General features: G+C 41.3%; 2 protein-coding genes across 3 annotated transcripts in view; both read left to right on the forward strand.

Annotated features, from left to right (window-relative positions):
* The window catches only part of LOC127654634 (xin actin-binding repeat-containing protein 2-like), a 52,675-nt gene extending 43,627 nt beyond the window's left edge, over positions 1 to 9,048 (forward strand). Inside the window, 4 exon segments of the mRNA XM_052141856.1 lie at positions 2 to 2,294; positions 2,296 to 3,469; positions 5,739 to 5,869; positions 6,332 to 9,048. Of these exon segments, the coding sequence (XP_051997816.1) occupies positions 2 to 2,294; positions 2,296 to 3,469; positions 5,739 to 5,830 (3,559 nt within the window). The 3' untranslated portion in view covers positions 5,831 to 5,869; positions 6,332 to 9,048.
* Positions 9,049 to 23,298: 14,250 nt separating this feature from the next.
* Positions 23,299 to 24,212, forward strand: part of LOC127655239 (beta-1,3-galactosyltransferase 1-like) — a 191,406-nt gene continuing 190,492 nt past the window's right edge. The window contains exon 1 of one of the 2 annotated variants that reach the window (XM_052142923.1): positions 23,299 to 23,357. The gene's annotated coding sequence lies outside the window, so the exon portion shown is untranslated. The remainder of the gene's footprint in view (positions 23,358 to 24,212) is intronic. The other variant, XM_052142922.1, reaches the window with a different exon arrangement.

Genomic DNA, 24,212 nt, shown 5'->3' on the forward strand with positions numbered 1-24,212 from the left:
TGCCTCCCCCTCCCTCACCCCCTCTTGATTATGATAGCATCTCATTCCCCACTCCTCCTCCAAGCATCAGAGGTGATCATGATCTTCCTACTCCGCCTCCTCCTGTAATTTGTTATCCAGCAAAGTCTGAACTTGACCCTTTACCTCCTCCACCAACCCCACCTCCTCCTCCTTTGCCCACAGCAGAGCAAGATATCCTCCCTCCCCCTCCCACTGAGCAGGAGCTAGACTTCCTCCCACCACCCAGCATAACACTATCCAAACCCACTAAAATGACTGTCAAACCCATCAGAATGCCAACCTTGTGCAAAGTGCCCAAGCTTGAGCCTGCTATTTCATTTGACAAAATGGACATTCAGGCTACACAAAAGACCAAGAGTGGTGAAATTGTGAAAAACGCCATCGGAGTATTAACTCAAAGCAACACCTCATCAATCAAGTCCACACTGATCTCCTCTGAATTTCAGTCAGCTTTTACAAAGCAGCCACCAGAGTCTCCACGGCCTCCCAAGAAAATTTTCGCCCCCTTGAGACTCACCCCTCCCGCCTCTCCCCCACCAAGCATATCGCCCACAAGCAAGTTCAAAACCCAATTAATACAAGCCGAGCACAAATACAGACAGCAGAGGGAAGGGAGCTGCACACCACCGCGCTCCCCGGCTTTTGAAATTCACATGCACGAGTCTGTGAGCGCAGCCCTTGAAATGCTTTCTTCTGAGAGCACAGACACAGTGCAATCAGAGGCAAGCATATCATTTGATTTCACTCAAGAGAGAGCTCAAAAGAGTGTGACCAAATCTGAATCAGCCACAGATTCATCCAAGCACCCACATCTCTCAGATGCCCCCCCAAGCAAGGCTTTGATCGCTGCTGCAAATGAGAAATCTCCTTCACAATCTCCTGTTATTTCCTCAGATAAAAAGAACATTATCTCTAATCAGCCATCGCAAGGCTCTTCAGGTCAGCAGCAGACCACCTCCACTTCAACTAAGAAGAAAAAGAAGAGATCCATGGCAACAAATATACAACAGGTGACATCTGTTACTCAAACAAGGACAGTTATTAACAATACAACACAATCATCTGAAGGAGTAAAAAACGACAAGCCTCAAACTAAAAATGTGTCTGTGCAGGGTGCCACTGAGACCAAGAATGTTGGAAATTTTTTTACAAGCAGCACTCAAAATGAAGATGGATCCATGTCTGGAGAAAAAACAGAGGAGAGCATGCCGAACACAAATCAAGAAAAGACTAACAGTCAAAAGGCTAAGAAAGTTAGTAACAGTGCTAAGCTGGAGAGTTTGGTGAAAACAACAGTGGAACAGTCACAGAGTGTGAAAGTTATAAATTACAATGAGAGGAAAGAAATTGAGGGTAAAGTGGAAAAGGAGGCTAAAGAGAAACCTGGCGAGGAGCCCCCCGCCACTCCAAAAAAGAAAAGGAGGGGTAAAAATAAGAAAGACAGGGAGGTGGCTCAGCGAGTACAAAGTAGCACCGTCAGTGTAGCATCCACCTCACCCACAGAGGCCAAGCCTGCTGAGCCAAAATGCCCAGTATTATCATCCAATAAAAATCAAGAGGAAGTCTCGGTTATGCAAACACAGCAGAACTTTCGAGGGGAACACACAGAGGTTTACAAGGAGGTCATCATTACTGAGAGTACAGTCAAGCAGCAGAGTTTCCATGAGAAGGGCAGAGCTGTGAAACTTCAAAATCAGGACAATGACAAACAGCAGATTCCAGAGGAATTGAAAGATAAAAGCCGAAATATTCCAGTAAAAATGGCAGGAAATTCTGCACAAAGGGAGCCTGCTGAGTCCTCGGCGGAGAGCGTTGGCGCACCGTTAAGGCATGCTGAAGCTCAAAAGATGTTGTCTCGTATCACAGACTTACAGGGTGCTGAAAAAATTGACTTTAAGTATGTGAAGGCTTTTCTTACTGAAATGCCAGCCTGGTTTCTTGGGCCAGAAGAGAAAAGTGATTTGGAAAGGGCTGCAGCTGAGCCCAGTGAACAGAAGTTCAAAGAAATACTTGCTCAAATAAAAATACTTGTTGAAACTAAACTAGCACACTTCGATGGAAGTTCTGACACTATTGAAAAGCATGAATGTAAAGCCACATCAGAAAAATTTGTCTCTCCTGGAGCAACACAAAGAATTTCAAAAATTACCATTGGTTCTACAAAGAGTGAAACACAAAAGATTGTCAAAGAGGAGACTAAGACAACACACAAAAGCCGAAAGCAAAAAAACAACAACAGTAAAACTCTAGACATCAGAGCTCCATCTCCATCGCTTACGAATGCGCTCTGCCTCACCCACGTTCATCACCATCGAGTCCACGAGGAGAACCGACTCCCCCCAGAGAGTGCCGCCTCCGCCAACGGTGCCGACACCTCCGCCACGCACATCCGAAAGCTCTCGCATCAGCAGAGCCTCTCCATCACCCTCTTCGAGCAGGGCGGATAGTCTGACGCGACTACGAAATGCAACAGCTACACTCTCCCGCGGAGCCTCGCCTGATCCATTGCCTCGCATGATGCCGCTCACTGGAAAGAAGTCTGAAATCATAGAATCTCCTGCCACGTTCCATCGACAGATAAAACTAGATTCTAAACCTACTGAAGAGAAAAAGTCCAAAGAAAAGACATTCGGATCTTCTGAAATGGCAACGGTGACATCGTTGGTTTCTGAGGGGGCTCAAAAAGTTATAGGGAATAAAACTATCATACATGGAGATGCTTTTGATGTTCCAGAGTGTTTAGGCCTCAACAAGGAAGACACCAAGTCAGAGAGTCAAGTGAAAGAGAAAGAAAATCTCTCCAAGGTGGAGCTTTTTGAGCTGGGCAGCAAAATTTCGACTTTGGCAGAGAAAGGTGTTATTAAAAAAGACCAAACTGACAAAACAGAGAAGACTGTTAGTGACCTGGAGCATGATGCGGAGAAGAAAGCAAGTCAACAAGAGGATATTCCCGCTTTCAACTTTAAGGATATTAAAAATGTTTTTGAAATGGGTGAGCAAAGTTCCCACATCAAAGAGCTACCAAACAAACAGGAGGAACAGGAGTCAAGAGTGATTGATATTGCGTCTGACGGTTCAAAGGCTGAGATTCCTCCAGAGAGGGAACAATGCACCCTGCAGAGCTCCCTGCCGCCTGTGTGCAAAGAAGTGAAAGTAGACACATCTGTCGATCCAACAGGCTTTTCGGAGACAAAAACAGTCACTGAACAATATTCTTCTGTTGATGGGTACAGCATAAAAATGATCGGATCAAGAAGCTCTACAACAGTTTCCAAACACACTCAAAATGTTACAACGCAACGGGTGCCTTTCTCCTACGCTGATGCTGTGAAGAAAAAAACAATAGAGGTGAAGGTTTCGCCCGAGGCCTCTGCTGAGGAACTGATGAAGAATTTCCACAAGACGTGGACAGAAAGTGGGAGTGCATTCAAAAGCTTGAGTGTCACAGGTGAGAGAGCCATACCACCCACTAGTGCATAAAACAAAGGCTGCTGTGACTGGTAAACACTCTTGTGGTGCATGATTGGAGTGGAAAATAACAGCAAGTCACTGCACAGCTTCTGCGTTACTAGAGCTGATGGCTAATTTGGTTGAGATCGTGTGCTTGTTTCTAACTTTGCCATCATTTGGGGAATGCATAAAGTTTCTTTTTCAGGTACAGTTAAAGGGACAGTTCACCCACAAATGAAAATTCTGTCGTAAGTTCAGACCCTCTGTCACCATTCACGTGGCATCACTGAAAGTGAATGGTGACTGAGCAGTTCATTCTGCATAACATAATTTATGTTCAATGAAGAAAGACTCACAATATAAGGGTGATTAAATGATGACAGAATTGTACCTTTTGGTGTCAACTATCCCTTTAATAAGAACTTTAGCACTCCTTTATATTGTCTGCAGTGCATTTGTTCTTTATATGTTTTCTTCACACATTTTGTTCCTCTCAGATTGAACATAAATCATAATTTACATGCAATACATGAAAGCAGTGTTACACATGGAACACCAAGGCTTAAGCCATGTGACAACATGTTTACCTTCAAAGAATCAAATTGGGCTATTTATCAGCTTAGAATCTCACATATGAGAAGCAAAAACACAGAGCTTTCACTAATTGGCATTCATCTCGGTCGCATTTGCATTTGAGAGTGCTGTTTTGCATTTCAGAGTGTCTTTATACATATTAATGTATAAATTGTACAAATTAAAAAGTATTTTTATACACTATCTGTACATTATAAACTATTTTGAAAGTATCTGTTAGATTCTGATTTCCTATAATTACTTATAAAATTGTATAACCCAATTCTCATTCAGGCTTCAGTATACCCTAAAAATAGTTGGGTTTAAAATAACTGAACTGGCAAACTCAGAACAGGGTAAATAGTGGAGAGAACACATGTTGGACTCAACTAACCCAGCAAGGTGGGCTACACAAAAAATAGCAAACACTAGCAGGCTCAAATCCATTTTAAAATAACCTAGTATTTTTAGTGTAAAAAACTCAGTACTTAGACGGGATTTCCAACAGGGTTGCAAAATTGCAACCTTTAATTGCTCATATAAAATATATACAGTAGAAGATAAAACAGCTCAGAAAATGTATTGTGACTCTTTTTTATAAGGAATATTCTGGGATTAATTCAAGTTAAGATCAATCTACAGCATTTGTGGCATAATGTTGATTACCACAAAAATGTATGTGGACTCGTCCCTCATTTAAAAAAATAAAATAAAAAATGGAATGGAATGGAACAATGGAACTGATTGGGGCCAATTTTTTTTGGAGGGAAATTTTTATTTCATTTAAAAAAAAAAAAACACTTTTATAAAACTCTGTATTATCTGAGCTGTAAAGTTGTTTAAAATGATGTTTTTACTGGTCAATTTAGGGTTTTAGGGTTTGTTGACATTAAATCATCATGGTAATGAAGTTGTAAAATTGGCTGTAACTTTACACAGAAAAGGTTACTAAGTGATTTTGTGACACTAAAATCATGTTGATACAATTATATATATATATATATATATATATATATATATATATATATTTTTTTTAACGTCTTGTGGCTATACTTTTGAAACTATGTGTGTTTTAACGTTTATGGATTGTCTCCATTCACTTCCATTGTAAGTGCCTCACTGTAAACCAGATTCCATTTTTTTTTTTTTTAAGAAAAGGAGGCACAGGTCAAACCCAATTTTTGTGGTAATCAATATTATGCCAAAAATGCTGTCAATTAAACTTAACTTGTATTGAACTGGGAATATTCCTTTAAGTGCATATAAGCACCTCCTTTACACCATTGGTTAAGAAAAAAAAATCTTCACTTTTGAAGAATTTCTGGGCCTATGTTTTTCCGTTTGTGGAAAGTGCCAGATATACACCTTGACATATCAGCCTGATAACAAATTACATTTAAATCACTTTTTATATCCATTTTGGTCCAACTGAATTGTTATTGTGTGTCTTTTTCACTAATTCGGTTGTCAAACTTACAGATAACATTTAATTGCAGTTGTGGATGTTATATACCCATATTGCCCTTGTCTTGCTTTCCTAATGGAGATTTAAGTGCTTGTGAAAATGCTGCGTTGTCTTTGCCAGGTCTAAGGTCCGATAAAGGGATAAACAGTAGCCCACCATAAAAACTATAATGCCTCTGAATATTATGAGTAAAACAATCTGGAACAAATCTCTGTCATTTTCTCTCCAGATTCGAGTACCAAAGTCCGAGATGTGTGCAGTGTGCAGGAAGAGGGTGTACCCGATGGAAGGCCTGATAGCCGACAAAAAGAAGTTCCATAAAACCTGTTTTTTCTGTGAACACTGCAAAAGCAAATTGAGGTATTTCACAATATGTTATAATCACAATATCACTAACATACTTACTGTAGGGTGAGGGACCATAAGTTCTGTATTAAACTTTGATGTAAAACTCAATTTGTGACTCAAGGTTCATTTGTGCCTAACATGAACATTTAAAATGAATGATATCTCAAATCTTGCAGCTTTGATGAGGAGAGTTGTGCTATTTTCTAAGGACTTTACTACATAATTCCCATTCATATTTTATAGTTTTGCAGACTTTATTATTATTTTACAATGTGGGAAGCAGCTATAATAAAGAATGAGTTAATGTGTCCAAGCTTTTGACTGGTAGTGAACATAAAGTATCATTATTCATAAGTTTCCAGGATAACGTTGTCTATCCTGCTGTGTAGCAATTATTGGCAAATTTGTGCAAATGCCCAGAGCTCACTATATTTTATATGACTTATGAATGTATGAAACTCTGTTGTCTCACAGCCTTGGCAACTTTGTCTCTCTCCATGGACATTTATACTGCCAACCACATTATAAACAACTCCTCAAGTCTAAAGGAAATTTCGAGGATGGGTTCGGACAAGGATTGCAAAAAGACCACGAAGGGTCGGACTGGAGACATTCACTTTCTCAAAGCAGCATCTACTCACTCACAGATATGTTTGAAAAAGAAGTCAATAAACTGTATGAAAAACCAGATCAAAACCCTAACAAGATTTCCTTGGTGTGGCCCCCACAAACAACCTCTCCGAAAAACACTTTCTCTTTGGATCAGGATGTGAAATTAGTGAAACCAGTTTGGCCTCCCAAAAGCGAAAGTTCTCCGAAAAAGTCTTCGAAATACCAGCGACAGAAAGCATCCCAGAGGATCACACTTTAGGAGGATGACAACAAGGCCTTGAGGGCTAGATAGAGAGGGAGAGTGAAGGAGACATTTAATTTATCTGCAACACACAAAGTTTGTCAGAACAGAATGAAAAATTGTGCAAACTTCCAAAACACGAAAGCACATCACAATGATGAAGAGCTTTGAATGCAGGGTGAAAATAGACCTTTGGAGGTGTGGAGAAACGTGTATAGAGAGACAATGGAGGTGAAAAGGTAACAGGAAGTTGATAAGGATTACTAGAAATGATAAATATGTTGTAGATATTTATTTCAATATATAAAAAGACAGTAGACAGGAGTTAAGAAGGTTTCAATGTTATGTAGAAGGAAGGAACTAAAAGAAAGTGCAAAAAAAAAATGAAGAAAATGTTTAATTTTTCAATATGGAATTAGTTAAAATAATCTGTGCTCTTCATTTTTAAGGGAATCTTATGAAAACTATCAAGAATATGCCCAGGTCACATTTTATCCCAAAATCAAAGGAAACATACAATCAATTATATTTTGTTGAACAAAAATGAAAGCCACTTTTTAGGACCATTAAGAGTTTTTGCATTATGATTTTAGTTTTTAAGATAATTAAGCAGATTTATAATTCTCATTACATGTAGAAACGATAAAACAGTGATGTAATATATTATTTTAATTGTAAACTATTTATAAATCATGGTTGTATTTTTGTACTGCCTTTAACTTTTGATGATTCAACCCTTGTGCGGTGTTCCTCATTGGCTACCACTCCCTGAGTTCCCGGGTGAAAATGACAGACCCATTTAAATGGTTTATGAATCTCACATAATCCAAATATTATCACAAAATATTGCGTTATATCTTTTTTCAACTTGATTCAAGTAACTAGCACAGGTTCTGTACCTCTTTTTGGAATTTATTGACAATAGGCCTAAATGACCTCAGCTAATTCAACTACATTTTGTGTTAAAAAGTTTTTTTATGGATATTTTTGCTATTAAATGCTATACATTAAATTTTATTAAATGCCATACATTAACTCTTTTATTTAGTAAAATATGGCAGAAAGTCCCACTTGTGGTATTCCAGTCAAAAATGACTGGCCCATTAAATTGTATATACATCCCTCATTATGAATATATATTTCACTAGCTTTTTAACTTTTTGGTTTTGCGCTTCTTTTTGAAACTCATATACACTAGGCTTTATTGACATAACCTTAATTGATTATTTTTACTAAATAATAAAAAAACATTCAAAATTGCCCTTGCTATTTATCACAGAATTATTATTTTAATGTTTAACAAAGAAGTTTGCTTTAACACAATTTTAATTTCTCAAAAATGGCACATACCTGTACACCTGTAGTATGGTGAGTGTGAGTGTGAGTGTGAGTGCGAGTGCGTGTGTGTGTGTGTGTGTGTGTGTGTGTGTGAGAGAGAGAGTGTCTGTGTTTGTGAGTGTGTGTGTGTGTGAGAGAGTGTCTGTTTGTGTGTGTGTGTTGGGGTCCAAACATTTTGTGTGCTTTCAGACACGATTCAAGCCAATGAAGTTTATTCCAATTTGGTTAAAAAAAATCATAAAAATAAAAGTAATGCGGGTAAAAATGAATGGAACACAACATAAGGGTAAGTGTTTTTTATTGTAATACGGTAGAATTACAAAAACAAAAAGTGACATCTTGACTACATGGCTACTATTATGGTTAATGAGAATTTTGAGTGAATATATGCTTAATTGTTTTGAAAATAATGTAAAAAAATTTAATTCTTAATGATATTTACAGTATACATATTCTTAATATATGTATATATACAGTATATATATATATATATAATATAGATTATTATTGTAATATTTTTTAATTAACTGATATAAAATTATCAGGTGCCATATATGTAGGTCAGTTTCAGTAAATACTGCAAACTTTATTCACATTACAGATCCAGAAATTTGCCCAAACATTCAGTTCTGTAGGACAATTTGCAATAGTCCATGGAGGGAAGACAAATTTAATATTAAATTGAACTTTTTTTTTTATTCACACCCCTATATTTTTGTATTCTTTATGAGTTTATACTATATCCTGCAGATTCTTTCCACATTTCAAAAATGTTTTGTGTACGGGTACAAGCACCTGGAGTGCCGTGCAGAATGAATATGAACAAAACTCATGTGTAAATCTTTTGACTTGTTTATAATGGAAGTTTATTTCTTTCTATAAACAGAACTTTGTGAGGATCATTATATTTTTAGAGTTGTCTTGTGTGATTTATGATGGACAGTCCCTGATCGTTAAATTTGAGTCAGGCTGGTTCACAAAGAGGTCTTGCTAATTTATTGATGGATTAACAATAAAAAAGTCTTGGTTTCATTGTTAATGCATTCTATTGATTTCTTCATTATATTATATGCATAAGGATACACCATTCTCTTCGTTCAGTAATGGTGTTAGTGAATAGTTCTCCCTAAATTGTTAACATTACAGATCCAGAAATTTGCCCGAACATTCAGTTCATTAGGACAATTTGCAATTGTATTGAAAATGTTTTTCTTCAGGTTTAAACACCTTACATTACTATGATAGAAACAAGACAGTATATATTTTCCATATAAAATATAAATAATTAATCTTGCTTTAGTACAATGGCACTATACACTCCAGTTATTTTTAATTTAGTTTAATTTTGACAGTTTTTATAATAACGTGTTTACTATTTTTCACACACATGGGGTCCCTCGCAAAGGGATTATCATATTTGCGGGTCCTTGGCATCAAAAAGTTTGAGAACCCCCTGATCTAAAGAACATACTGTTATTTAAAATGATTAAAATGTTACATATGATAATGTTCATAATCAAAATACATTCAGCCATTAAATATAATTTCAATGCATTCAGTATGATTTAACATGCTCTAAAAGTTTTTTGACAGCTTAGTAAATAAAAGTAAAAAACATCATAATGGCAGCCAATAATTGTCTTTTTTTTATTATTTTTTTATATCAACACTATTGAGCATCAGGGCTGTAGGTTGCTGATTCTTTAATTTTTACAATTTAGTACAATAGTGCAGAACAATTTTAGTATTTTAGTTAAAAAATGCTTTGAATGAGCAGAACCATATTCCTTTGAACTGCAAAATGCGAGACCATTGAAATAAAGCATGCTGACACCCTGATCAAGCACTACTGTTAATTTCTCCAGCACATTAGCAGATATTGTGCTTTAACTGAAATCCCTTAGCATCACTCACAGTGAGAATTTCAAGGTGTAGTGATTTAAGCAAACCTGTAAGGCGTTTGTGAATCAATAGCTCATGCTGTACAGTCACCTTGGGGAGCAGCACTAAACTGATGGAAGTGGGAGCGCTCAGTAGCACAATTTCACTGCTGCATCTTCAGGACCTAAAAATGCCCTCGTCCAGACTCCAGCTGCAATGTAAATGCCATTAGAAGGATACGGCTCTATAATCACAAATATGAAACCAAACTGAAACCATCTTATATTCTAACTGTGTTTATGAATGAATACTGTCATGCGTCCAGCATCAAGATTGGTTCACGGCAGTAGACCTGTAGGACGAGTACTTCCGCATCTCAGTTTTACCTTGGTACAGACCCTTTCTGTGGTTCGCCTTCAAGGTCAGGACGTATCAGTACAAGGTTCTCCCCTTCGGTCTGTCCCTGTCGCCTCGCGTCTTTACAAAAGTCACAGAAGCAGACCTTGTCACACTAAGGGATGTGGGCATTCGCACCCTCAATTATCTCAATGACTGGCTGATTCTAGCTCACTCTCGAGACCTGTTGTGTGTGCACAGGGACCTGGTGCTTAGGCACCTCTGCTGGTTGGGGCTTCGGGTCAAACGTGAAAAGAGCAAGCTCTCCCCGGTTCAGAGCATCTCTTTTCTCGGTATGGTGTTAGACTCAGTTTCTATGATAGCGCGCCTTGCAAACAAGCGCGCGCAGTTGGTGCCAAACTGCCTGAAGTCATTCAGGCAGAGAACGGCGGTCCCACTGAAACAGTTTCAGAGGCTTCTGGGACATATGTCGTCCTCAGCGGCGGTCACACCTCTCGGGTTGATGCATATGAGACCGTACTAGCACTGGCTTCAGACTCCAGTCCCCAGATGGGCATGGCGCCGCGGCACGCATTGTGTGGCCATCACTCTGATCTGCCGCCACATGTTCAGCTCTTGGACGGACCTTGCACAGGCAGGGGTCCCCTTGGACAAAGTGTCCAGGCATGTCATTGTTATGACAAATGCCTCCAATTTAGGTTGTGGCACCGTGTGCAACGGGCATGCAGCCGTGGGCAACGGGCATGCAGCCGTGGGCTTCTGGACAGGGCCATGACTACGTTGGCATATCAACTGCTCGAGTTGCTGCCGATATTGCTGGCCCTGTGGAGGCTTCGGCCGTAGATCCAAGGCAAGCACGTGTTGGTCCAGATGGACAATACAGCAACTGTAGCATATATTAACCGTGACATGTCGCAACTTGCCACCGTCTGCCCTTTGGAGTCAGCAGCGACTGAAGTCATTGCAGGCCACTCAGCAGATCTCCCTCTGTCCCAGTCACTGTGTTTGTAGAGCTCCTCCCCTCTGGGTAGGACGTACCGTGAGTTTTCTTCCACATACTATACTGCTGGTTGGTAAGTCCATGTGAAGTATTCTCCACATGTTACCTCCCCTTCGGATAGGGTGTGGTCTCTGCAGTATCTTTACCATTGGGAAAGGACACCCCCAGACATGGACACATATGGCCCCAGCTGAATGATTATCCATTTTTGTGAGAGGAAAAAGAGGAGAAGAGACCACGCCTGGCACGGCATGTCCCCACTATGAGTTCGTCTTGTCCCCTGGGTGCGAGTGGCTGTACGACACTTGTGAGCCACTGGGGAAGGTTACACGGGGGCTGGGTGCACCTGCTATGAGACACTACAGTGCACCGACAGTCCATGTAACACAGTTCAGCTGGTTGTGGTGTTCGTATAGGGACCCCTAGTGTCACTACATTGACACAACGTCGAGTGAGTGACAGACGTTTTGTTTACTGTCATAACCTCCGTTCCCTGATGGAGGGAATGAGACGTTGTGTCCCTCTTGCCGCTGAGCTAACCGCTGAAATGGCTGGGACCCTGTCTCGGCTCCTTAGCGCAAAACCTAAATGAGTGGTTGTGAGCCAGCTTCTTTTATACCTGTATAATTCCCAATTCCCAGTGGCCATTTCTGAAATATCAGAGATGTTTGGGGCTCCCAAGAGCGACCCCTAATGTCACTACATCGACACAATGTCTCGTTCCCTCCATCAAGGAACGGAGGTTACGACAGTAACATTTAAATTAATTTAATTACTTTTTAAGAACATTATAAGGTTATGCTTATTTCTAATATATTAATTATGTATAATACATGAATAATGGCCCTGTAACGAGTCATTGTGTAGGAGAAATGTGAGGTGCTGAGTGTTTGACTTGAGTGTAACAATGCAGAATTATTTTGAGATTATTTTGAATTTGTTGAGCGCAAAATTGCTTTAGAAAGTAACTTTAATGTAATTAGTAATGAGATTACTTTTCAGTAAAGTAATTAGTAAAGTAATATGATTGCAATTTAGAGAAATAATTATTTGAATTATCAGTGGTTTTTAGTCATTTTTAGTGGATTCATATTTTTAAGTAATAAACTCAACACGAATTACAGCCTAGTGCAATACTTGCTCGAAGAAGAAATTCTAAAGAGAGTGAGTGATTTTGGGTGCGGGTTCGGGTTCGGCTTTAAAACTGACGGTACCTGTGGGGTCAGGTCACACGGTTTCTGGTCCGGGTTGGGTTCAGGCTTAATTTTAAGGCCATTCTGCAGAAATGTAGTACTGTGAATTTATGAGACCAGGTTGCAAAGATCGGTGCACTAAATAAAAAAAAAAATTAAACAGACCACTTTTGAAGACTCAAAACTGAAATCTAAACTGAACTTTTATGGCTTTTAATCCATGTCTGTTAGCTTTAAGGCCATCAATATAATTTACAATCTTTCTCTTTCGGGGACAACAGATCAAAGATACTGTATTGAAGACTCATCTTGCCTGCAGGGACATATACAAAATTTTGCCCAATAAAAACTCTCTTGAACTGCAGAGAGATCATTTGGCTGTAACGTCACAACTATGAAGATTTATGAATGAGACATTTTAATGGCAGAGTTTAATAAATTGTCTGGGTGGATTGGGAAAGGATTGAGTCCTGAAAGTTTATGATCTACTTTTATTTCAAAAGATAAAGGATAGTTCCTTGTTTCATGATATTACCCCATTAAAACTGGAGTATGTAATTTCTGCAACACTAGTGCCACCGAACGGAATTACAAAAATAAACAATGTTTTCAAAACTGCTTTCTGAATATGCAAGTTGTTCAAACGGTTATATAGTTCCAACTCACACCATTGGTTGAGTAAAGTTGTTGGGGTGGGTCTAAGTGGGTCATTCAAAACAAACACAGGTATTTTATGGAGCCACAGAGATAAAGCAGCTGCATTTCCACTATCAGGCCAAATGAGGGCATGCTAGTGCATGACAGGGCCAGTTGCCCACTCTCACTTCCAGGGTTTCATTGTGCCTCCTCAGGGCTTTCTCAGGGTCAACGTCTAATGGCCTTTGGCCCGCCGTCACTGCTTTTAGCTTCACTTAAGAGAACATTTTATATTTAATGTTGCATTAGCACATAAATTATCCATCAACTGAAGAAAACCTATATTTAAAACCATGTGCCATGTCAAATAATTAAAATACATTGCCTTTAAATATTAATGGTTTCTGGAACAACTGAATATGTCTCACAAGCTCGGCCTGACTTATCAATACTTTCTTATGATTTTGATGTGAAGTAAAACTAAAATTGTGTTAGCCTTAAATTTGATGCGTGTACTCCACACTACTCAGGAGGACACAGTATGCTAGAATGTCTGAAATACGTAAACATGCTTCATACCACCTACCAATGCACTGAGGTGTCAATGATCACTGGATCATTTATCTAAATTACTAAGCTTCTATACAGTATTGAGAGCTTAATTGTTGTTTACAGCTTCTGTGTTCCCCTTCTGTCACTCACTCGACATTGTGTCAATGTAGTGACACTAAGAATCACTCTTAGGAGCCCCAAACATCTCTGATCTTTGAGAAAAGGCCAATGAGAACTGGCGAGTTGAATTTGCATTCATGCATTTTGCATGCCACTCCCCCAGACATACAGGTATAAAAAGAGCTGGCTCAGAACCACTCATTCAGATTTTTTCTTCGGAGCCGAGCGGTTGAGTGTCAGCGAGCTGAATTCCACTGCCGGTCCATTCACCTCTAAATAAGAAGCGTATTCCAGAGGCTTTCTCTCCTTCCACACGATCAGTGCAGAGTACACCCCTGGCCGCCTCGACAGCGCTAAAAGAGAGCATATTTTCACTATTAGAGGAAAATACATTGACGTGAACATCTTTCTGTCTTTGTGTAATTCCTGAATGCTTTCTTTATCTCTCTGCCTCCAATGGCCGACACCGGGTACATGAAGCAAGGTAAGTGCTTTTAGGGCCCACTCAGCACGGCCACGAGTTCGAGATGAAGCAAGGCTACTCGACATATTCTGCCCTTCCTCACCACAATACCCCACCAACAGGTATGTCAGATGTGATTGTCCCCTTAGTGCCCCTTGCCCGGAGCTTGGACGTGTGGCTAGGGCTTTCCAACCCGTCGCAGTGGCTGGCCAGGATCATCCGATTCGGCTTAGCAATTCAGTTTGCCAGATGCCCGCCCCATCTGCTTTACCTCAGTGAAGGGTGAGAACGCCGCCACCCTGCTTGCGGAGATCACAACCCTTCTGCGCAAAGGTGCAATAGAGCCTGTCCCTCCAGCCGAGATGAGGAAAGGGTTCTACAGCCCTTACCTCATCATAATGAAGAAAGGCTGTGGGTTGCGGCCAATCTTGGACCTGCAAATTCTGAACTGGGCCTTGCACAGACTCCCGTTCAAGATGCTGATGCAGAAATGCATTTTAGCATGCGTCTGGCATAAAGATTGGTTCGTGGCAGTAGACCTGAAGGACATACAGCACATCAAGGAAACAAGGAACATACAGCATGGAAAATCCTTGCTTTTCTGCGGGCAGGAGTTCGGTATGACAGATGCTGCCAAGCTAAGATGGGACGCCGTGTGCAACGGGCACGCAGCCACAGGTTCCTGTACGGGTCTGCGACTGTGATGGCATATCAACTGCCTCGAGTTGTTGGCAGTACTGATCGCCCTGCTGAGTTTGTCAAATCTAGTTGGTCATCTGCGCACTATTTGCATGCAGTGCTGGGTAGTAATGGATAACGTGTAATATAGATTACATAATAAGCTTTAAAAAAATCAAGTACTTGTGATTAGATTTAATTAAATTTTGAAATACTTGTAATTAGATTACAGTTTCTTTTTATGGAATAAATGATTGCATAGTTGGTAAGTCTTTGAGTGCTTTTGTAAGGAGGGGAGGGTTTTGGAGTTTCATACACAGATATGATACGAGCCAGACGGCTATATTTATATTGAAAACGGAGCGGTAATTCACACATACAATAAATGGCAAACTGATTGCATTAGTGAGGTAAAGTTCTATTGCTCTCGGCTTACACATTTTTTGAGTTTTTTCAACTTTGTGATGTTGATTCACAAATATAACTTACCTGGTATGTTACAACACACTAATGTTGTTTGTAATGCCAAAATTGCTGAAGTAAGAACATTTTATTTGTGCCAGGAGTACAAATGAAAACATGAAATATCAAAACGGGACTTCATACATTTGTTATGAAAACACGATCACCAGATGAATCCAGTTCGCCACACTTGGGTCAATTGACCATGTCAAGCGTTCATTGAAAAACATCCAATAGCACTTTTTGTCCATAAAAGTGATAAATCTGAGAAATATCGTTTGGTTACGTATGTAACCTCCGTTCCCCGAGGGAGGGAACGACACGTTGTGTCGGAGAAGCGACACTAGGGGTCTCTCTTGAGCGCCGATATTCACCTTTGACCTATTGAAAAGGGCCAATGGGAGTTGGCAGTCAGTATTTGCATACCCCGCCCCCGGACATACGGGTATATACGGGTATTTAAGCGGGGCAAATACGGAAGTTTAGTCAGGATTTTTCTGAGGAGCCGGAATGGTCCGGCCACAACAGTGGCTCGGTTCAGTGACATGGCGGAGGAAAGACACAACGTGTCGTTCCCTCCCTCGGGGAACGGAGGTTACATACGTAACCAAATGTTCCCCTTCTGTCGCTCTCTCCATGTTGTGTCGGAGAAGCGACACTAAGGGACCCATTCCAATCTTGCCATGTGCTGAACCATGTACGTGAACCGCCGATACAGAGGCGGGCAGGGATTTCATCCAGTGCCGCGCATCGTCTGTACCTGGCTGCACGTACCCTTCCCCAATGCCCCATAAGAACATCGGAGTCCTTCTAGTTACCCTGGGAGGGGAACAAGGCGATGTTTGCCAACATGGGAATGGGCCAGCATGGCTGGGCCTCTTTTCTCTCTATGTTTCTCGCATAGAGCAATCACGGCCGGGGCCCTTACACGCATATAGGGAAGGGGTCTTACCCAGACCCTGCGGAGACCACACCTGCCCTTTTTCTTGGGGAGGAAAAGTGGTAGACACGTCACACGGCCGTCTTAGGGCTCGTGTGGAAAGTATGGTGCGGTGGTAGATCCAGCCTCGAAAGGGGGGAGTTGCTACAGCACGGTGACCGAGGCAGCTGTAACTGCCTAAGGGAGACACGGGGGTCCGCTCGTAAGGGAACAGAACCGTGGAATTACACACAGGGGGAGTCCGAGCAGGAGGCCTTACCTGTAGAGCACCTATACCAGTACAGGGTAGCCATCAGGGTACCCGCAGTGGCTTGGGTCGGCGAGTTCCACCCCGGAGGGCTGGGGAGGAATCGACCAGGGGCCCAACTCGGAGTGGGGCGCCCTGGGAAGAAGGCGCACTACTTTACCTTGACATCAGGAAAAGGGCGCTGGGTGCAAGCGATCCACCCGGCCGGTCGGTCTACGTGTTACCAAGTTCTACGGGCTCGGACCTGACAAAACACGAGACGCAACCGACTCAACGCGGAGGTTGTAAAACCTCGCGAAGGTGTTGGGTGTTACCCAACCCGCGGCTCTACAGATGTCTGCTAGGGAGGTGCCCTTGGCCAGTGCCCACGAGGACGTAACACCCCTTGTTGAGTGAGCTCGGACCCGCAAGGGTGTGATAAGCCAGTGTGATGGCGTCGACAACCCAGTGGGCGAGCCTCTGTTTGGAGACGGCATTCCCTTTCTGCCGTCCCCAAAGCAGACAAAGAGCTGCTCAGAGCGTCTGGTGCTCTGTGTGCGGTCCAGGTAAATGCGCAGGGCGCGCACTGGACACAGCAACGAAAGGGCTGGGTCTGCCTCCTCCTGGGGCAGCGCTTGCAGGTCCACTACCTGATCTCGGAATGGTGTGGTAGGAACCTTGGGCACATAGCCCGGTCGCGGTCTTAGGATCACAGACGTATCTGCTGGACCGAACTCTAGGCAAGTGTCGCTGACAGAGAACGCTTGCAGGTCCCCGACCCTCTTGATGGAGGCGAGTGCGATCAGCAGGGCCGTCTTAAGACAGAGGGCCCCTAGTCCAACTGATTCGAGCGGCTCGAAGGGAGGTCTCTGGAGTCCTGCCAAGACTACCGAGAGATCCCAGGAGGGAACTAGGCCTGGCCGGGAGGGATTCAACCTCCGGGCGCCTCTCAGGAACCTGAGGATCAGGTCGTGCTTACCCAAAGACTTGCCGTCTACAGGATCGTGGTGGGCGGCGATAGCGGCAACATACACCTTGAGGGTGGACGGGGACAGCCTCCTGTCCAGCCTCTCCTGTAGGAACAGAAGCACTGACCTAATCGCGCATCTCTGCGGGTCTTTGGCTCAGGAAGAACACCAATCTGCGAACAAGCGCCACTTTAGGGCGTAAAGGTGCCTGGTAGAGGGGGCTCTGGCTTGGTTGATTGTATTCACAACGGTTGCCGAGAGTGGAGCGGGTGGCACTTAGACGAGCGGAGAGCGGGGCTCTCCACGTAGACGTCAGCTCATCATGCACCTCCGGGAAGAAAGGGACCGGGAGGATGCGAGGCCGCGAATGGCGCGCTGCCCCCAGGAACCAATCATCCAACCGAGAAGGCTGTGGGGAGGATGGAGGGTTCCAATCCAACCCCACGCTCAAGGCGGCCCGGGCAAGCATGTCGGACATCTGAGCGTCGGCCTCAGCCTGGGCCTGCTGGCCCAAAGGCGGCAGTCCAGGGGAGTCCTCGGCATCAGACACCGCACTCTCCGATGCAGCGGCGAGCTCATCTGCTTCGGACTCGGGAGGATAGACAGCCAGGCCGTGAGGCGAGCTGCTATCGCCGCGAGCGTGGACGGAGACCAGCGAGCGTGTCGGGGAACGGGAGGTTCGAGGGGGGTTACCCGGCGAAACTGCACCCACTACCGCCCCCAAATCGCCCCCAGTGCCAACCGCACCGTCCTCAATCCCGTGGGAAGAAGGAGCAATGCGGGGTGCAGCTGGGGTGGTTTGCTTTCTGTTGAAAGCAAGCCGCGACCGCAAGGTGGTCATGGTCATGTTCTCGCAGTGAGAACATGAACCATCCACAAACGCCGCCTCGGTGTGATCGCGGCCCAAACACACGAGACAGCGCCTGTGGCCGTCTGAAGCGGAGAGCACTCTACCGCATCCAGGAACGACACGGGCGGAAAGGCATCTTGAAAAAGACGCGTCCTTAAAAGGACATTCAACGCCGCTGTGTTTGCTCTTTTAGAGGAAATTACTCTTTTAGTAAAAACTCTTTTAATACACAGTGTGTGTATGTATGTGTCTGCGCTGTCGAAGTGCTCAGGGGCAACAATACACGCCGTGCAATGAGAAGGAGAAATCCGCTGTTGTGCGCCGTCAAGATCCAACAGCATGCAGATCGTCAGAGGAAAACAGGAACTTTTGAGTGGTGTGTAACTCCCAGCAAACTGCAGACAGACCATCGGCTCCGAAGAAATTTTCTGACTAAACTTCCGTATTTGCCCCGCTTAAATACCCGTATGTCCGGGGGCGGGGTATGCAAATACTAACTGCCAACTCCCATTGGCCCTTTTCAATAGGTCAGAGGTGAATATCGGCGCTCAAGAGAGACCCCTAGTGTCGCTTCTCCGACACAACGTGGAGAGAGCGACAGAAGGGGAATGATATATTCTCCATTATTTTCATGATATCTCGCCTGAAAGAATTACCCTTTGTCATTGTTCTTCAACAAACTATGCAATCTGAGTAGCATTTATGTTGTAAAATTGTACATTATATGATCTTACATATTAGAGTCTCATAAACAAAATGAAATGCCTCCAAAGTCTATTTTTAAATACGGGGCGTATTTTGTTTATTTTATTCATAACTGAAAAGCAGTGCAGTCAGATTTTGTGTCGTCTTGAAAGGTGGAGCCTTAAATATACTCTGTACGCTTCCAGTGATTTTACAGAGTAAAAAGCTGCAGGAACCTCATTTTTTGTAGGATCATCTTCGATTTGAAACATAACTTCTTTAGACTTGTGGCTTTGAGAAAATTGTATTTCTGGGTTGTCTTGGTACTTTTATTATGGTTTTCTTCAGATTATAAAAACATGTTCAGCACAAAATATTTCCTTTATTATAAACTTCAGCTTCTCTAACTTTAAAAAATAATCTATTAATTCTGAAACTTGGGAAATAAAGCCCAAAGTGTCTTCTTTCAAAAGATACTACAATTGTGTCCATACTCCAAAAGGTCCAATAAATACAACCATTTAAATTCAGGTATGTCATTTTCATGGTTTGTGCTCAAAAAGGGGGTGCGTATCAACAGGTTTGTTTTTTAAGCATTTAAGCCACATTATCTCAAAATGGTACCAGCTTTTCCTACTCGTTTGCATGTGACATAAAATAAACAAGAATCCAAAAGTTATCTAAAAGCAATCAGATTAAATTACTTTAAAATTGTAATCCAAGAGATTGTTACAGATTTTAGTCATGTTATTTGTAAACAGTACCAAATTACAATTTAGAAGTAATCTACCCAGCTCTGTTTGCATGCAATAAATCTGTGTACTGTGCACATTATGCATACTATATACTTCAGCAATAGTAAGAGTTGTGTAAGCTAGTATGCTATACCGAACACAGCCCTACACTCTTCATGAAGCCACTTGGTTTTTTTTTGCCATTTAAAGTTAGTCCCTCTAATTTCACACACACTTTTCTGGCTGGATAAATATGATACATCTTTATCCATCATTTGTGCTTTCATAGGAAGAGCACATGAATCATCGAGCAAAGCCCATCTTCCACAGAGAGGCTGTCAAGTGATACTGAGAGAAGAATGGAGCACACTTTCCTGGCACAGTCATCTCTTTTTGAGGTGTAGTGAAATAAAAAAACAAGTTTAGAAGTGGAACAGGGAAGTGCATGGCTGCTTTGTTACCATGACAGTTGTGCAAATTAACTTCCTTTATTATCCTTTTTCTAAATTAATTTAGCACAAAAATAGAACACTTTACTGTGGCATCAGATGTTAAAAAAGGGCACACAAACTCAATCGCACTACCAAAGATCGTGGTTACAATAAGGCACTTACAATGGAAGGGAATGGGGCCAGTCCATAAACGTAATAATAATCACTGCTTCAAAAGTATAGCTACAAGAAGTAAACATTATACAAGTGTGAAGAGGAGGAGGGCGGGGCCTGACCGTGACTATGCATGCCAGGCCCCCAATCAGGCTAATCAGCCGAGGAGAGGGATACGTGCAGCGGGACGTGGCAGTTCGAGAGTCACATGCAGCTGCCATGTGTGTGTTTATGTTGTGTCTTTTTGTTTCATTAAATATTACTTTGACTGTTCTGCTGGTTCCTGCCTCCTCCTTGCCCTTTTGAACCGTGTTACAACATGTTAACATGATTTGAGTGTGATAAAATGCTTACTTACCATATCTGTGTAAAGGTATATCCACTATTACAACTTCGTTGTAGGATAACGAAACCCTGTAATCCCCATGTTTGGTTTAACTTTCATCACCATAATATTACAAATATAATGTTTACATCTACTTTCAACCATTCACTTTCATTGTAGCCTAAGTCTTTTACTGTAACCATTTGTTTAATAGACGAGGAAGAGTCGAAATTCGTTTTTGTGGTAATTAACATGCACTGAACCTGGAACATTCCTTTAAAAATATTTAAATTACTCTCTTTATTTCTTTTCTTCAAAATTTGCTTTGGGCATTAGTGTCATCTCAAAACTTTAAACTTTTCTAAAGCATTAAACAGAACATTAGAATAATACTCTTAAGTAATGACAGTCTCTGAGGCAATAAACTCTAGAATAGGCCTAATCCACTTGTCCCGCCTACCCGAGATGAATAAAAGCGCTGACTAATAACACTCTTTGGTGGATCAACTGGAAGCATTATCAGGAGGATAGATACTATCCCCAATTTCATTACTACCTTTTACTTACATCTAAACATAGTTTATATCATGTCTACTGCAGTATATACATACATTTAAAATTTTTACAGAAGAACTGGAGTTATAAATCCACTATTACTCTTCTACACACACAGCAGATTATCTCTCAAGAAGACAGTTTAGCTCTGTGAGATTACTGGTGTTAATTCAACAACACCTGTTTCAGATTAAACTTAATCAACCATTAGCTGGACACATCCATCTGCTTGGAAACAAAATAGACCATAAAGCTGCCAAACTCTGATTAGTGTTAATGAATTATGTTTGGGTAAATAATTTTTATAGGTCACACTTGATATACGGACGGACAGACAGACAGATAGATAGTAAGACAAGACAGATAAGACAGACAGACAGACAGACAGACAGATATAGATAGATAGCTAGCTAGCTAGCTAGCTAGCTAGCTAGATAGATAGATAGATAGATAGATAGATAGATAGATAGATAGATAGATAGATAGATAGATAGATAGAAAGTAAGACAAGACAGATAAGACAGACAGATAGATAGATAGATAGATAGATAGATAGATAGATAGATAGATAGATAGATAGATAGATAGATAGATAGATAGATAGAAAGTAAGACAAGACAGATAAGACAGACAGACAGATAGATAGATAGATAGATAGATAGATAGATAGATAGATAGATAGATAGATAGATAGATAGATAGATAGATAGATAGATAGATAGAAAGTAAGACAAGACAGATAAGACAGACAGACAGACAGACAGACAGACAGACAGACAGACAGATAGATAGATAGATAGATAGATAGATAGATAGATAGATAGATAGATAGATAGAGAGATAGAGAGATAGATAGATAGACAATACAGATACAACAGACAGACAGACAGACCGACAGACAGACAGACAGACAGATAGACAAGACAGACAGACAGACTGGCAGACAGGAAGACAGACAAATAGATAGATAGATAGATAGATAGATAGATAGATAGATAGATAGATAGATAGATAGATAGATAGATAGATAGATAGATAGATAGATAGATAGGCAGACAATACAGATACGACAGACAGACCGACAGACCGACAGACAGACAGACAGACAGACAGACAGACAGACAGACAGACAGACAGATAGATAGATAGATAGATAGATAGATAGATAGATAGATAGATAGATAGATAGATAGATAGATAATGCTTTGATAAAATGTTATTAATTAAATGTAGCCTATCGTGAAATGAATTATATATTCAATACATGTTTTGGAGGGTTTAAAGACAGAAATGTGAAGTTTTTAATATTATAAAAGCACTCAATTAAAAATATTTTTAAATCACCAGGTTTTAGTGTTTACAGTGTTATGTCATCATGGCAATGAAGTTGTAAAATTGGATATAACTTTACACAGCAAAGGTTAGTAAGCGATTTTACCTTATGCATATTGTTTACATGTTGTGGCTATACTTTTGAAACAGTGAGAATTTTATATATTTTAACGTTCACGATTTGGCCCCCATTCACTTCCATTTTAAGGGCCTCGCTGTAACCCAGATTGTATTTTTATTTTTTAAAGGAGGAACAAGTCAAAAAAAAATTGTGCTAAACAAAACGCTGTCGATTGAAATTAACTTGTGTTGAACCCAGAATATTCCTTTACATTTCGCGAATTTAAAATAATTTTCACATTACATGACCATGAAAAGCTCTTTTATTCAATAAATTGGCCAATGCTGCATATCACAAATAAAACTATTTTTATATGAACACGTGTCTTTGTTTTTATGCCTCTTTTCTGTATATCTTTTGGTCACAGAAAACTCTTGGGAGCGAAACTCCCTCGAATTTCTTCACAACGTCAATCAACCTTGCTATGCAAAGCAGACCGGTGGTTCTCATCGCCGATTGGCTGTGAGCCAACCAAAGAGCGATATGATTGGACGGCGCGCTTGTCGTCCAACAACCTCCATCATCAGGTTTCGTGGCACAGAGGACTCGGAGCTCATTCGAACGCTCACACACATAGCGAACGGAGCGACAGCGGCGAAAGTCCGGATGATGGAGGCGACAAAACCGGTAGGTGAAATAGGTCTCTTACTTTTCATTTAAAGACAGTAAGGTGCTGAAACCGCTCGGTTTGATGGAAAGTCAGCCCTCGTGAGCTTTGTGGTGTTGTCGTAAATCCTGGAGTTGACTGTGGTTTGTTAGAGGACGGAGTTAGTACGCTGAAGTATGTGTCGGGTCAAAGCCGACGTGAGGGAAACGTCAGAGGCTCCATTTATTCCAGCATTCTGTATTCTCTGCTGTATTTGCGCTGTCCATGGTCCTGAAAGTGAGAAACGCTTTCGAACTGCACATTCTTGCGTTTTTGAGTGCGTGTTTGCGTGTAAGTGTTGCTTTACTCTGCACTTCAGTGTGCGTGCGTGTGTTTCTGTGTTAACTGACTTTAATAAATGTCACTGTATGAAACAATTGTACTGTATATCTAATCGAAAGATTCAATAAATATTAACACTGTTCCGATTGCACCATGAATCTGATTTTAACTAATGTGGCAATTCTAAATGCATGTTATGATCTGTGATTAGTAATGATAATCGAAGCTAATCGCTCTACATAATTACTACTCATTAAGTAACCAAATCTATGAAAATACACTGTATAAAGAACCCTTAGGAGAAATGTTTCTTCCTGATTTGACCCTTAAAAATGACTTTGGTTGGTGTATCCTAATGGAGTCAGGCTGATGCAGAAATAATTTTGGACTTAAAACCTGTTGAGATGTTACCACATGCACACTTTACAGGGATACTGGCTGACCGTTTTGACAGTGTAGGACATGTCAGGTAAGAAACATGACCTTGGGATTACTTTGTTGATTACTGCTTTAACCTAAAAACGTTAATGCAACATTTAATACAACAGTCTTAT

Source organism: Xyrauchen texanus, chromosome 14, assembly GCF_025860055.1.
Source record: "Xyrauchen texanus isolate HMW12.3.18 chromosome 14, RBS_HiC_50CHRs, whole genome shotgun sequence".
Classification (NCBI taxonomy): Eukaryota; Metazoa; Chordata; class Actinopteri; order Cypriniformes; family Catostomidae; genus Xyrauchen; species Xyrauchen texanus.